Source organism: Populus nigra, chromosome 1 (assembly GCF_951802175.1).
Source record: "Populus nigra chromosome 1, ddPopNigr1.1, whole genome shotgun sequence".
Classification (NCBI taxonomy): domain Eukaryota; kingdom Viridiplantae; phylum Streptophyta; class Magnoliopsida; order Malpighiales; family Salicaceae; genus Populus; species Populus nigra.
The window spans coordinates 16,522,024-16,537,221 of record NC_084852.1 but is presented as its reverse complement, the minus strand read 5'-3'; the positions used below and the strand labels follow the sequence as shown (position 1 = coordinate 16,537,221).

Here is a 15,198-nt window from a genome sequence, read left to right as displayed (position 1 = left end):
TTTTCCTAATAGATATTTTGCCTTTATTTTCTGAGATGATTCATCTTCTGATTTTCTTTAGATTGTCCATCGACTTTTAGTCATCTCTAAACTGGATTTCTGATGGTTCATGTTTATTGAACCTTTTTGGCTGCTTTTGAGTAATCTTCCTTAAAAAATTCAAAAAAATATCTTTATGATATTTATGCATTCATTTTACTCATTTTGAAATATAACCCTCATTTCTTTATGATCTCTTTGTTGCTTGATAGATGAAGTTTGTAATTTTTTAGATAAGTTCTCTTGGTCTTTTGACTCTTCAACCTACTTGAGTTTTGCTTATGTGATTTATATGTTTGATTGTCTCTTTAACACGTAGCCTAGACCTTTAGATAATAAATAAAACTCTGCTCATCTAACCATTCTTACTTTTTAAAGGAGTTTATCAAATCATTTATTATTAATGATTGTTGCAAGTTGTCCCCAATTCATCAAGATGTGTGCATCTTTTTAACATTTATCAAAATTCGCTCATGTTATAACATTTTTAAGGTATCATAACCATCCTTCAAAATAAATTGGAACTTTAGCCATGAAAATGCCCTCCAAATATAGTGTTACTCTAACTGCTGATGGAGTTTATCAAGTAATCCATTATCATAGATTGTATTTGAGAAACATTACCTTCATCTAATATGGATATTATACATTACCCCTTATAAGGTCTATAGCATTGCCCCTTCGCTGTTTAATTTCTCCAATGACATCTCATAAAAAGTGTTAATAATCATTTTCATTAAGGGTTTTGCAAACTCGATAAATGCCATTTTCATTTGAAAATCACTTCCTTGTTTTGCAATCAAATCACAAATTTTAAGGATCATATCCATTCAAGTTTAATTGTTGCAAAGAAATCATGACGATTTAATTTTGAAAGTGTTTATTCGATCGTGACCCCAAGACATGTCATTAACACTAAAAAGAAACTTTCATGCGTATTTGGTTGAAATTGACAAGATAAGAAGGAAATATCAGCTCAAAATCAGGTTATCCATGGTTTAAATAAATATCTTAAAATTTTGACTCTTTTATTTTGAAAGCAGAAATTTATCTGATGTTAGCTATTTTGTTTTTTGGCAACTCCCTAGGGTTTATTTTTAAGAAAAAGATAATTTGATTTTTTTATGTAGGCAAGATTGGAATTAGTGAACGTAAATGGTAAGGTAACTTTCTATTTTTATGGATTCCAAAGCAAGAGGCTCAAATAAAAACTCAAGGTTTTGTTTGGGAAAAATTTATCTTCTTTTTTAGCACGCATTTTATCAGAATATATAATAACGAGTAGCTTGTTTGCGATGTTATGATTCTTGTGAAAAAGTTCTTTTTATTTTGAGAGCATTATTTATCGGTTTAGGTTGTTTGCTTGCTTGCTTGATCATAAAGAACTTTTAAAGGCATGCAAAGCATTATATGGCTCTTGGTTATGAAAAAAAAGATGCATAAGCTCAAAAGGTGTTTTAAGGTTTTAAAGACTTAAGATTACTGTCATTATGTGTTTCAATCTTTTTTCATAGTATTTCTTTGATTTTCCCTTTTTGATTGCTTTGACAGGGCATACTTATTTTCTTTGACCTTGATTTGGTTTTTGTTTTCCTTTAAGCATGCCCCCCCAGTGTTTAAGTTTTTTAGGTTTTCTAGCCTTTTATTCTTGAATTTTTTTTGCCCTCCAGTATAGGGTGTAATCCTAGTCATAATTGACCCTTGATTTTGAAATTTTCAATTATTCCTAGTGTGGGGTGTGATCCTAGCTAGAGTTTTTTTTTTTTTTGAAAGATTATTCATTCTCAAATAGAAACCACAAGGAGATATATTTTTAGAACTTGAAAAGACAATAAAGATGACCTTTCAATCATTTCAAATGCAATTGATTAGAACCGATAAATTTTATCCTTGTCTAGTGTAATGGTTTGAGACTTTTATATAAGATTATGTTTTTATGAATCGATGACTAGCAGATCCAACTATATACGATTATATACACAACTAAAATATGGCCCAAGAGATATATGATTATGCATACAACTACATGTTTTTATTTTTCATGCCTTGGGTTCAAGTTTGTTTGGTCAACTCAGAGAGTAAGTTGCTAGATTAATCCATCTATTATCTTGTGAACAAAATATCTGAAACACTATTTTGAACAAACATTGTATTTTTTCCAAAATAAAAAAGTCAATTCAATTTTTAAGGATTATTTTGGAAAAAAGGTTATTTATAAAATTGAATCAGTCATAATGTTTTGAATAGAGTCAAGAGACCAATTATAAGGGTCAATAGGTTTTAAAAGGATAGGGATTGCCTCTTTATATTTTGCATGGCATACCTTGAACTTTGATCATTTTTTCTTTCTTGGTATCTAATTATTTTCTAAAGTTGTCCCCTTTTTTTTTTCTTTGAGGAATCTATTATTTCCTTGTCATTACCCATTTTATCTTTAGCTAACCTCTTGAGTTTGGCCAATTCTTTTTCTATTCGCACATATTTGTTGACCAGTTCATCATGCTTGGCTATTCAAAATCCCAACTCATCTTGGATACCTTTGCTTATTTTTTAGACTACCTTAACCTTTTTCTACCATTCATTTATTGTCCTCGGATCTTTCATCAAGGTTATTAGTCATTCATCCTTTTCTTTTAACTAATGATTCAGGTAATTTCTCATTTTATCCTTTTCTTCTAATTGCTTTTCCAAGTTCTGTTGCTACTATTTGTTATTGCAAAGGTCAATTTTTCACTTCTCTAATTGTTTTCTTACAATCTTTTTTTTCTTTTCAGTCATTCTTTAATTGATTGCGAATGCTATATTTTTTTATTTTGAGTTTCTAGGATTCTCGGATTCAATCACCCTAAAAAGTCTCTTGTTTCTCTAAATAGTGTAATTGTTATTGAATGAAGATCCATCCCTGCTTTCTTTTTAATATTATATTTTACCATAAAACACCTTCCCAAATCTTGTCTAATAAGGCTAGCTCTTTTAGAGATGACTGATTTCTAAATAATCCAGTTAAATATGTTAAATCCATAGTTTTTAGCACATATTGTTTCCACCAAGCTATCTTGTTATTAATACTAATGCATAATCAATGTATCTAGTTATTCCAAGGGGGCCTATTCTTTATTACCATAAATCATTATGCAAGATATGTCGTTAATCTATAGTGCTTTTCATTTGATGTTGCTTTATGGTAATGTAGTATATTTCTCCACCCATGATTTCTTATATAAATTATTCCAAGCTTCATCTATAATAATCTTTAATGGTCAAAGATCGAACAACCAAAAGTTATTATTGAAAATATCTCTCAGTGTTTCGATGTGACTAATAACTTATAAATGCAACATTGAAACACATCATCTTATGGCTTCTCTCTTATACGTCCTACAATGGTTGAGTGATAACATGATTTCATCCAAAATTGTAGCAGAAAAGTTAATTTTATGATGCTCGTACTCTATAAAATGCATTTGCAGCTTTTAGACTAGTGACTCTAGTTTCGAATGGGAACAACTCTAGCCTAAATATAGCAAAGGCCACTATTTTATACCATTTATTTCCTAGTTTTTCATTCTTTATGTTTTTCTTTATTCTAGCTTCAATGCTTTTCCATTTGAATCCCCTATCAATTATGTTACATTGTCCTACCTTTTCCAAGTACAATAATCTAGTTATCTTAGAAACGGTATCTTTGAACCTCTATTTAAAAGTCTTTATACAATCCTCTCATATTGTCTTTCAAATAGGGTCCCATCCACATATCCCATGATGAATAACAGTTTCTCTATGTCATTCACAATATGGTTTATCATGGTAATTTGTGTTATTCCTCTAACATCGATTATTGGATAATTTCCATCAATTAATTATTCCAGTTCAGATTATTGCCCAAATTCTTGAAAAGATTGGTATTTTATGGAAGTTATAATTTTAGTCCAAATTCCTGCAATACATGATTTTATATGGCCAGGGTTGTCTTTCAATGTAATATAAGTATTTGGGAACTTTTACGTATAGATAGGTTTTAGTCATGAAGTGAAACTTGGGTAAGTTTTCTATTTAGTCTAAAAAAAGTCTCAGATCTATCCAATGATGGTCATTATAAGGAACAAAATGGGAGCGTTGCAATAAATGGTTAAGACATGTATATTTACCATCACCAAGCAGGCACTCAAATTCGATTTGATTGTTTCATGAGCTTGAACCCTTACTGATAGTTATAGGGCAAACTGTTAATCCCTTATCTAACCTAAAAGCTTTTGTGTGCTTTAAAAAATTAAAGCATGTGATGTGTGAGGCATAATTCCATTTTCAATATACAAATGCCTGAACAATACGTATAAAAATGCATATTGATGACAAATGTACAGACCAACTAAAATAAAACACAACAATCAAACAAAAAATAAAGCTTAGTGGAGTCATCATTTTATCACAAGTGTGTGACATCACAATAATCATCTTCCTAGATTAAGATTTTTGGTGTGGAGTGGAAAAAATAAGAAATACTTGTCCTTTATCAGTTAAAAAGGTTTGGAGTCACTAGCAGTATTTTGATCACCGTGAATCTTAACTAGTTTTTAGAGTCTCACCCAGGTTCATTTATTCTTTTTTCTTTTTTTAAGATAATATCTTTTTTTTTAATTTCATCATTCAGCATTTGATAGAGATTAGACTCTATTATTTTTTTATTAGTTTTCTATAGGATTTTTCACTAATTTTAAAATGACTTGGGTTATCTCAAGTTTTGTTTTTGTTGCTCTTTGTTAAATTTATCTTCTTTTTAAAAGAAATTTTGGTTTTAAATCAAATTAAATCAATTGCTTAAATATAAGCATGTTATGCTTACTTTATGAATTTTTTTTGGCTTAAATATAGCTTTTTTTTCCTTTTATTAATTGAATGTTTTTTTTTTCATTTTCAGCCTTTAATATTTGGTTTATTAGAATTGAGCTCCCTATTGTGTTTCGTTTTGGGTTCCATGGGGTCATTATGGTCTCATGTTCTGGATCACAGATTTCGTAGGTTAACTATGGTTAGTCTAAGTTGAGCTAATGTGTCGTTGTCTCAATATCTGTTTTGAAAAAAATTGTTATTCAATATGTTGTTATCTCAATATTTTAAAAGAGTTTCACTCAGTACGCCTGAAATTTCTTACTTCCTAATGTTTTTTAATTTTTTTAAAATTAAAAATAATAATTTAACTTATAGAATAACGCACGTCAAGTGTATATTACTCTCTAATATATGTATAGCATCTTTTTTACATTTTATTTTGATTATTATAGGATGAAAAAATAGAGTGCTTCTCTAGAAATTATTATATGGACCTATCCATTAAGATTATAAATCAAATTAATAGAATTATTATGAATAATTAAATTTTTTCAAATCATTAAATCATATTTAAAATGTGATTTTTTTAATATAATAAACATAATTATAAAGTGAAATAATTAACAACACATCGATGTGAAGAAACCTAATTATGTGTTTAAGTATATTATCTTAAATGATAAACTAATTTCAAGTGATCCTCCACCTCAATGAAAAGTGTCAACTATTATGGGAAGTTATAGCTGTGAATTTATTATTAGTATTATTATTATTAAGGTTATGTTTGGTATTGTAGTAGTAATTATTTTTTAAAAAACATATATTAAAAAAAATATTTTTTAAAATTTATTTATGATATTAACACAAGAAAACAATTAAAAAACATAAAAAAATCATTTTTTTTTAAAAAAACACCAAACAATCAGCTAACTGACCAATTAGAATTGTTTTTGACCTATGCCTTTATATGTGTGCCGAACCTAATCTTTAATCTCTATAAAAAAAAATTTCATTTTTCATAACCTTAAAAGGAATCCGGAAAATAATTTAGGATCTGATCCCAGATGACACTAAAATTGATATCCGTTCACCTATTTTCCCAACCGAATATATTCATTTTTTTTCCGGATAATATTAAAACTGTTGGTAGCATTTAGTTTTTAAAATAAGAAACCTCTGCAATATTGAAAAACTTCAACATTAATAAAATCGTATTACTGAATTTAATGGTTGCATTATTGATTTAGTTTATGAATAGAAGAGGCTTCGGATCAAGAAGACATAAATTTGGAACAACGAAAACGCAAAGCTGCCATTTGGGACTTTAAAATAAGAACATGAAATATATATTTAAAAAAAAATAGATAGAACATGAAAATTAAAATTTGTAATCAAATGCATTATTTTTACAAATTAAAAAGAAACTTTTTTCATTTTTCCATGATAAAGCTTGGGGCTAATCTAAGTACTAAGTAGTGTTTGATTAATAGCTTGTTTGGTAGTATGGTTGCGGGTGTTTTTCAAATAACTTTTCGTGTCAAAATGCATGCTAATGATATTTTTTTATTTTTTAAAAATTATTTTTGATATCAACATATCAAAACAATTCAAAACATATAAATTATATTAAATTTTAACAAAACAAAAAAATTCAATTTTTTTAGGAACACGGGTTGAACCGCGTTCCCAAACATGCTTTAAGTTTTATTAATATGTTTTTGAGATATAAAATTACTAATGGAACTATGGTATATTAATTTTTTTAATAAATATATTTAATTAATATTAATTGATTTATAACTTTTTTTAATTTACATGACATTTGTCCATATTTTTTATAGGAGTAATTCTTAAATTTAAAAAACTAAAAAAGAAAAAAAAATAGAATGATAATATACAGGGACAAATCATTTAAATACAAAAAAAAAAACAAATCATTTAAATACAAAAAAAAAAAAAAACTGGATCCAACCAATAACAGAATCCCAGCCTCAACCGCAAATCAGTAGCCTCATGTCATTTTCAAACTTCCACTGCGAGGACCCACACAGAGAGTCAATAGAAAGCAGAGTGGCGCCATTGTTAACCATAAAAACGGCTGTGGACACCAAATTACAGACGCATCAAACAACTCAAATATCTTTCTTTGTAGTTAACAACATAAAAAATTACAACTCCAACCCAACAAGAAAGAAAGCAAGCCCTTGGAATTTTGTGTTGTTTCTCTCTTTCTCTTTCTATGGCTTCTGTGTCTCTGTCTTCTCTATCTTTGGCTCATAGAAGGAGACCAGATGCTGCTGCTCTTACTTTCAGTTCAAGTGATTTGAGGTTTCGTTCAGGTTCTGTTGGATTTGGTTTGGCAAAGAAGAATCAAAGAGTCAGGGTCTCTGTTTGTAGAGCTTCTTCTCTTTTTATTCGCAATCTTGATGCTGATGATTTTAGACACCCTCTTGATAAACAGGTTTCTTTTTACTGGATTATTTATATTGGAAATCCCCTTCTCTTTTTTCTATTTGCAATCGTCTAATTCTTGGTTTTTTTCCCTTTCAGAATACACTGATTTTGAGGGCAATTCCAGGATTAAATGAACTGGGGAAGGTTCTATTAGGTACTATTAGAATTTCTTTTTGTATGATTAGTGTATTTATTGACTTGTGCTTTTGTTTTTCCCCCTTTAATTTACTATCTACTGTTCATTTGACTTTGATTTTGCATTTAACACTCGCATTTCTGTAAATTTGGGGCTTGTATTTGGTTTTTGTATAGTGGAAAGTTGTGGTAAATACAAGCTCTATTTCTCTGAAATGTTCATTTAATGGCTCAGCAGAAGTAAAGGGGATTGTGTTATATGCTATGCACAAGTTATTTGTCATCGATTCCATGATGTAAACCTAGCCTCTCTTTTTTTTCTCTTCTTTAGATATAACCATGGTTTCTCGTGCGTGGAAAGATTTGGCTAATGTTTTCTTTGAGTTATATTCTAAGTTGTTTCTTGGAATGCATAATTGCAGGGTCTGTGACAGAGCAAATCATGCTTCTAGAAAATATTGGGACTTCAGTTCTTGTTTCTAAAAATCAGGTAATTGTATGACTCTAGCAAACATTAGAATTTATGTAGGCTATCTTTTGTGGCTGTAGTTTCTCATGGTACTCCGTTAAAAGTGTCATTTGCTGCAGGTTGATTATTTTCAAAATAGTTGTTGAAAGTCCTTTTTTCTATTTACCACATATGATCTTATAATACTTTGCAAACACTGATTAGTAACCAAATAAGTAAAGAATATAGAAAACTTAAATGTACAAGGTATTTGGTTACAAAGTGAAAACCTTTTGAAGAACTTTTCAGAATATATATATATATATAAACCTTCTAAGTCAGTCAAACCTAGAATAGACAATTTTTTCACTAGTTTAAACGATTACAAGATGAGTATCTCTAAACACAACCCTTTGTATCTATACTACCTTACTTGACGAGACAGTGATCCATGTTATGTCTCTTACCGCAATAGCTTGATAGTACATCTGATGATCTTTATATTGTTGTCATCCTAACTGGAACCTCCAGTTGCTAATAGTTCACACAGGAACTCTCCTTAAAAATCTGCAGGCTTTCCAACTCTTTAGGGACTAATTCTCCTCTAGAATTTCCTATACATTCCTCGTGTGTCAAAAGTACGTGTTGTGAAACTCTATATAAACTCCTTAGCTGGTTGGCACACTTGCTTCAGTGTAATTGATACTTTTACGTTTTGAAACTCTCCTCTAAAGCACACATCGCTCTCTTTTATTCAGATTTAACCTTCCTTATATACATGTCTTATGTGATAAGGATAAAGATAGTCTTCCAAGTTTCCTAGTCTGTTAAAATTGGTAACAAACTGCTAACGTGTTTTACAAGAACACTAATAAAGTTATTTTCGGATAACTTTTTCTATTTTATCTGAACTTATCTTTTAAATAATCTAAACTAATCAAATAATTAGAGAGAAGATAACGCTAACTAATTTTGATAAACTTTTATCTTAGCCAAAAAAAATTTTACCAATCGTAAAAAGATCTTCAATAATCTAAGTCAATAAAATAACATTTACAGTGTTAAAGATTCATCTAAAGGGACATATCTATAATTGTTAGAAATATTCACATTGAACATACGTATAAAGCAGTCTGCTGGTATCTGATACATTTGGCATCTAGTGGACTTACTCTTTTGTCCAAGTTTTGTTCATTTGGAGCTCTTATAACATCTTTTCCCTTGTGTGTGTGTGTTTTTTGTATCGTAATTCACATCATTTGGGCGTTGACTGCTGTTTTCTTATTTACAGAAAGAGAATCATAGGTGATTAATACATCAATGCATCTAAGATATGCATTGTAATTCACTTCATAACAATTTTAACATGTTGTCATTGCTGAATTGGCATAAAATATCACTATTTGAAATAGACTCTCTATACGCAGCATTTTCCCGTTATCTGCATATTGTAAAAGGATGTAGGATATATGTAGCAATTTATAGCCTTACATATGCTAATTTCTTTTGTATCAGCTTTCTGAACTTCATCAATTGATGACTGAGGCTGCGCAAATATTGAACATGGAGGCCCCTGATCTATATGTTCGGCAAAGTCCTGTACCAAATGCATATACTTTAGCCATAAGTGGGCAAAAGCCATTTGTTGTTGTGCATACCAGCCTCGTGGAGCTTCTAACAAGAAAGGAGTTGCAGGTCTGGATTTGTACATTTACCTTTAAAAGCATGTTGTGATTATCAGTTGACATATTTTGAGTCCTTCCCTGTGAACGAATGGTTTTCTTGATTGGCTCTGCAAGGTTCACCAGCATCCATGAATGGCATGGTTTGTGGCTTTAGTTTTAGCTTCTTTTTTTTTCTCCCTGTCATTTATCTTATAACCTTTTTCTTTTCATTTACATCTGTATGCACAGGTATATCTAGATATAAATTTTTTCTTGTATAATGGAACTATCTTTCAAATGATGAGATGCTATTAACTTTAGACTATTTAACTTAAAGTAGGCTGTCTTGGCTCACGAGTTGGGTCATCTGAAATGCGATCACGGAGTATGGCTCACGTTTGCAAATTTTCTTACACTTGGAGCCTATACTGTCCCTGGTAGGTGTTTTCTTTCTGTGATGTTTGTTGAGGTAACATCTATAATTTCAATATATATCCTCTTTGATTAGAATCATTTCATGGATACTGAGAAAAATATTTGCGGCCTCTGAACTCACAACTTAACCAGTCTTTTTTAAAAACAGATCTTGCAGAAATTCAGGTTAACTGATTATGAATTACAAGACTCCGAGTTGTACAACAAATTAGTATACTGTTTATCGACCTTTTAAAAAATGGCATATATTTGATGAGTTATTTGAGCAAGTTGAGATAATTTCAATGGAGTATGGGGTTGGTCTTTATGATGGCTTCATCTAATTTTTGTTATATAAAAGTGCAACAACTACAGGGTTTTGACTGAAACATTTCTTCCATTTATTTTTGGAGTTTTATTTACTGAAAGTTAAAAGATCCATATATCGAAAATTAATATTTAAAATCCTTGTATATTGGTAATGATGGGTTATACCCGTATACCAGTTTCCTTGTTAATTTTACTGTCTGAAAGCAACAACTTTGTTTGGAACCTTCGGTTTATTGGGGTAAATCTTGTCTGTGACTGCACATATTAGTAATCAAGTTGTTTCATTCATGATAGTTCTCAGATTGTCTACTTCCTTAACAATATGCTTCATAGAGTTCTGAAACGCCTATTTTGTTCACAGGAATTGGTTGGTTGATAGCTCGGAATTTAGAAGAACAATTATTCCGTTGGCTCCGAGCAGCAGAGCTAACTTGTGACCGTGCAGCCCTTCTTGTTGCCCAAGACCCTAAGGTATATAAAACTGGAACCTTTTAATTGTATAAATTGATTACTGTGGTGTATTTTTATAGATTTGATTATCTTATCCTTTTCTTGTTATCCTACAAGAGGTGGTCATCTCTGTTTTGATGAAATTAGCTGGGGGAAGCCCATCAATTGCTGATCAGCTAAACGTTGATGCATTCTTGGAACAAGCGCGCTCTTATGATAGAGCTTCTTCAAGCTCAGTGGGATTGTACATAAGGTGAGCAGTATCATATATGAACTGAGTACCAAAAATTACGCCTACCAGTTTCCTGGCAGTTGTCTGATTTGCTAGTGCCACAGAAATGCTCAAACAAAACAACTCTCACATCCTCTGCCTGTTCTGCGAGCTCGTGAAATTGATGAATGGTCGAGAAGTCTTGACTACCAGCAGCTTCTGAAACGTGCAATACAGATAACCACTCCACAGAATGTTTAGAAGATGGTCAAAATGTGAACAAATTGATGAGGTAGGATTATATGACCGCTGTGCAATGTATTTTTGCTTTAGTCACCTGAACCTCTTACTTGTAGGAACTTGGATTTCACATGGGATTCAAATTGAATCCTTTTTAATTGGTCATGAACTTAAAATTACTTATTGCGATGCTGTATGATGGGAGAAGTTAATGGAGTACCTAGACAATTAAGTCATTTCTGATAAATGGCACTTCAGGGTGGGATGTTAATGCTGTTGCTGTAATTAGGTCGTTTCTGTTTTATCTTGCCTGACACACTACACTCCATGCACAGTATTCATGCTGCCTTCAGGTTGACTTGCTTTGTTTTGGGTGCTTGTTCAGGTTTCCTCTCTCTCATAGCTAACTCGTAATCTTTGGAAAAAAACGACGGCTAAGCACAAGGGTGCAGGAGATGGAGGATCTGATGAGCATTTGCAATCTTCCTAAGAACCTTGATTTTTCGTGGCACTATAAATCGACAGTAACTAGAATCATATATTTATATATATGGCCTTCGTTGTCTGCCAATCTTGTCCATGTATATAAAAGGGCTTTGAGATTTATCCTAGTTTGTTTTCTCATAGAACACACTAAGTAATACGGTCTTGTATTACGGATATTATCAACATGTGAAGTACTCAGATAGCATACACAACGCTTGTATCAATAAATATAATGCATTGCTTTGCTCATGTTTCATGGTATGAGAGCCTGTGCATAGCTTGGCTTCTGTTGCATTGTACAAGAACTCACTGTAAATGGTATGGAAATCAGCCCTTAATCCATGTTAGGCAGCTGTTCTTTTGAGAAAACTAATCAACCTATCCTTTCTAGTTTAGGAGTGAGAAAAGCATCAAACACATAGCTTTGATTTGAATTTTTGAAGGGTTCAAAAGAAATGATCCCAGTCACAAAAGCCTGTCAACTTCTAAATTAGAAAATTGCTTGATCATCATTAAGTAATCCTGGAATGGCTGAAAGGAACACATGAAAATCAAAACATCCACTTCATTTCTAATTTCATCCCATATGTAGATCATAAAATCACATTGTCAACCACAAGACCACATAAATGTTCACCACATATCCTTCATCGAATTTGTGGTAGCCGGAATATATATCAGATAGCAGCTGCATGATAGGGTTCTATGAAAAGGCTTTTTCGAAGAATCAAATGGAGGATGCTGGCCGGAGTATGCAAGTTTTCTACAATTAGGATTTAAAGCTTCAAATATCTCTATTACTGTGAGCAGGACCTTTGTAGCTGGCTACCTGGAACGTTAAAAGAAAAGAGCGCATGACTCGTTTCTCAAGTTCCTTGTGTCTTCCTACATGGAATGTTTTCCAGGAGGAAAATATTAAGCACAGTAGGCTGGGCGGACAATCAATTCCAAAATACGAAAAGTTTTGATTTAATAATTTATGATATAAAAGGTTTTTCTACTATAAAAATTTTCTCTTCAAAAACTTTCAATAGTCCAATTAAGATTTCACACCTCAAATCAAACTATTAATTTTTTTTTTTAATTTATATCTATCTTAATTACTATCAAATTAAATCAAAATAAGTTTTTAAAATGAAACTACAACAGAGTAGGAGATGCAATATATTGCTTGAATGAAAAAGAAAAAAAAATTTGAAATTTTCTGAAAAAATTGTAGTTCAAAAATTTGATGAAAGAAATACTCACTAACTATTTATATAGAGATAAAAACTAACCTGCCCAAAAGAATATGTAACTATGTAGAAAACATAATTCAAATTTAAAATGAATTAGTTTTGTAGAACAATCTAGCAAAATTCAAGTCTAATTTAACGATAAAATATAAAGCTATAACTGTTTTTGTCGGACTATATATTTGACGCATCTATATTTTTTTGAAAGCTTTATTTTGTCTATTTGGTCTATAAAAATATTTGTAATATGTTCCACATCAACAAGCTCTTTTCTAGTTTTATCTAATGTGATGGGTTAGTGAATTTTTTAAATTTTATTTTTTAAAATGGTCAAATACAGGATGATAACTCAATATATTTAGACTTGATAGAATGCCAAGCTCGGATAACATGAGTTTGGCTTGCTTCAAGACCCAACAATCTTAGGTTTAGCTACACGTTAATTCCAAGTATATATGAGTTTTGTGAATTGCTATACCCAACATCTTTGGGTTCAGTCACGCGTTAAGTCCAAACAAACATTGATCTGACAAGCTATCAGACTTATTACCATTGAATTTGACATTATTCTAGGTCAAGTAAGTATAGGCTTGACAATCATTATAGAGCTCATATTAAGCCACAAGACTTTGTTTGTTTATTCTTATAACTTTTAACATAAAATATTAAAAGTCAAGAATAATTATTTATCTATATCCTTAAGTGTATAAAAGTTTTCTAAGAGCATATTATATTTTTATCAATATTAATATTGTATAAGGGATATTTATCTCTTATTAATATTATGTAAGAGATATTTATCTCTCGTTAATGCTATCATAATAAAATGACACTTTAACTCCTCCATTCAAGCAACATGACAGGGTTCAGAAGCTATATATACTCACCAAACCACTCAAATAAAGGGTTTATAATTTCTATTCTCTAAATATTTGTATTTTAATTCTCATAGCATTTATTATATAAAAACAAAAACAAACACTCTTATTCTTATAATTTAAAGCTCACTCTCTTATTTAATACAATCTTTTATTAAAAATCACTGACTTTATCATCAGAGAGTCCTTAAACTCTATAAAAAAGAATTGCTTTGTAGGTGTTAAGTCTTCCGCTACCAACCATTTACTTTGTGTGCTCTAGAGAAGAGAATTCATGCATAAACATGTGATTACTCGATGTCCAAACATTAAAAAACATCATTCCTGAATATATTAAACTTTGGAACATTATCATAAGGCTATTAGAGTTTAATGTACATGAAAAAACATTTATGAATAATTTTAATAGAATTAGATGATTATGAATTACAATTAAGAAAAAAGATTAATAATATAAGTATTACTGATAATTTTAGAAGATTAGAAAGATGGAGAGAGCTAGTTGATGGATAGAAGATGATTTTAATGTTAAATAAATAAGGATATTGAAATGAATATAACAAAATGTAAAGGACAATAATCTTAGAAAAAAGAAAAATATTAAGTAGAACAATATCAAGCAGGAAAGGCTTCACAAACTTTGTTATATATTCTATAAATTTCTTATCAGAGAGGACTAAAGAATATCAACTAGGCAAAGGTAATTTGTTTGCGTGATGATGGAATCCATGTATTATTGATGCAAACCTTCTTGTCATTATATAGTTTTGCCAAACACAATACAATTTTTCGTTATCTTTTAAATTGGGGGCCCCGCCGTGCTCCACTTGTCTCTCTCGTAATCTAGTGGCGGAATCCACAGTTTCTGGCGAGACCCACCATTTTCCAACAAGAACCTCACAAACCACCGATGCTAAAAGACATAAAGGAAAAAACAAAAACAAATCACTTCCTGTTTTTTAAATTATTTTTTTATTTAAAAATATATTAAAATAATATTTTTTATTTTAAAAAATTATTTTTAATATTAATATATCAAAATAATTTAAAAATACTAAAACAATATTAATTTAAAATAAAAAATTATTTAAATTTTTTCAAAAATATTTTTACAATACAAAAACAAACAATTATTAATCACCAACAAAACTGAAAATATTTTATTTATTTACTTACTCGCTAAAACTAGATTTCAAGTGCTGAGATTAATGTTTTCTGTTCTAAGCGTGTCATTGAAATTTTATTGTTTGGTAAACATTTTTCTAGCTCATTTAAAGCATAGTTTTCAGATTCAATTTGAATTAAAAAAAAGTTATTACGTTATTAAATTAATATGCGGGTCACTATGCCAACCAAGTTATGTCCATGATTTAAAAAGTTTTGA

General features: G+C 30.3%; 1 protein-coding gene across 2 annotated transcripts; it reads left to right on the top strand.

The window, feature by feature from the left end:
• The first annotated feature begins 6,947 nt into the window (after positions 1–6,947).
• LOC133688577 (plastoglobule-localized metallopeptidase 48, chloroplastic) lies at positions 6,948–11,950 on the top strand. Of its 2 annotated transcripts, XM_062108101.1 has the most exons (9): positions 6,950–7,330; positions 7,420–7,477; positions 7,881–7,948; positions 9,422–9,601; positions 9,911–10,007; positions 10,676–10,785; positions 10,884–11,017; positions 11,101–11,267; positions 11,601–11,950. In XM_062108101.1, exons 1-8 carry the CDS (start codon positions 7,109–7,111, stop codon positions 11,234–11,236), a joined length of 1,005 nt encoding a protein of 334 aa, XP_061964085.1. In that variant the 5' UTR covers positions 6,950–7,108; the 3' UTR covers positions 11,237–11,267; positions 11,601–11,950. The 2 variants fall into 2 exon arrangements, 1 of the variants encoding a protein (XP_061964085.1); XR_009841176.1 differs by lacking the exon at positions 11,601–11,950 and having other exon boundaries at positions 6,948–7,330; positions 10,882–11,017; positions 11,101–11,259.
• Positions 11,951–15,198: the final 3,248 nt, after the last annotated feature.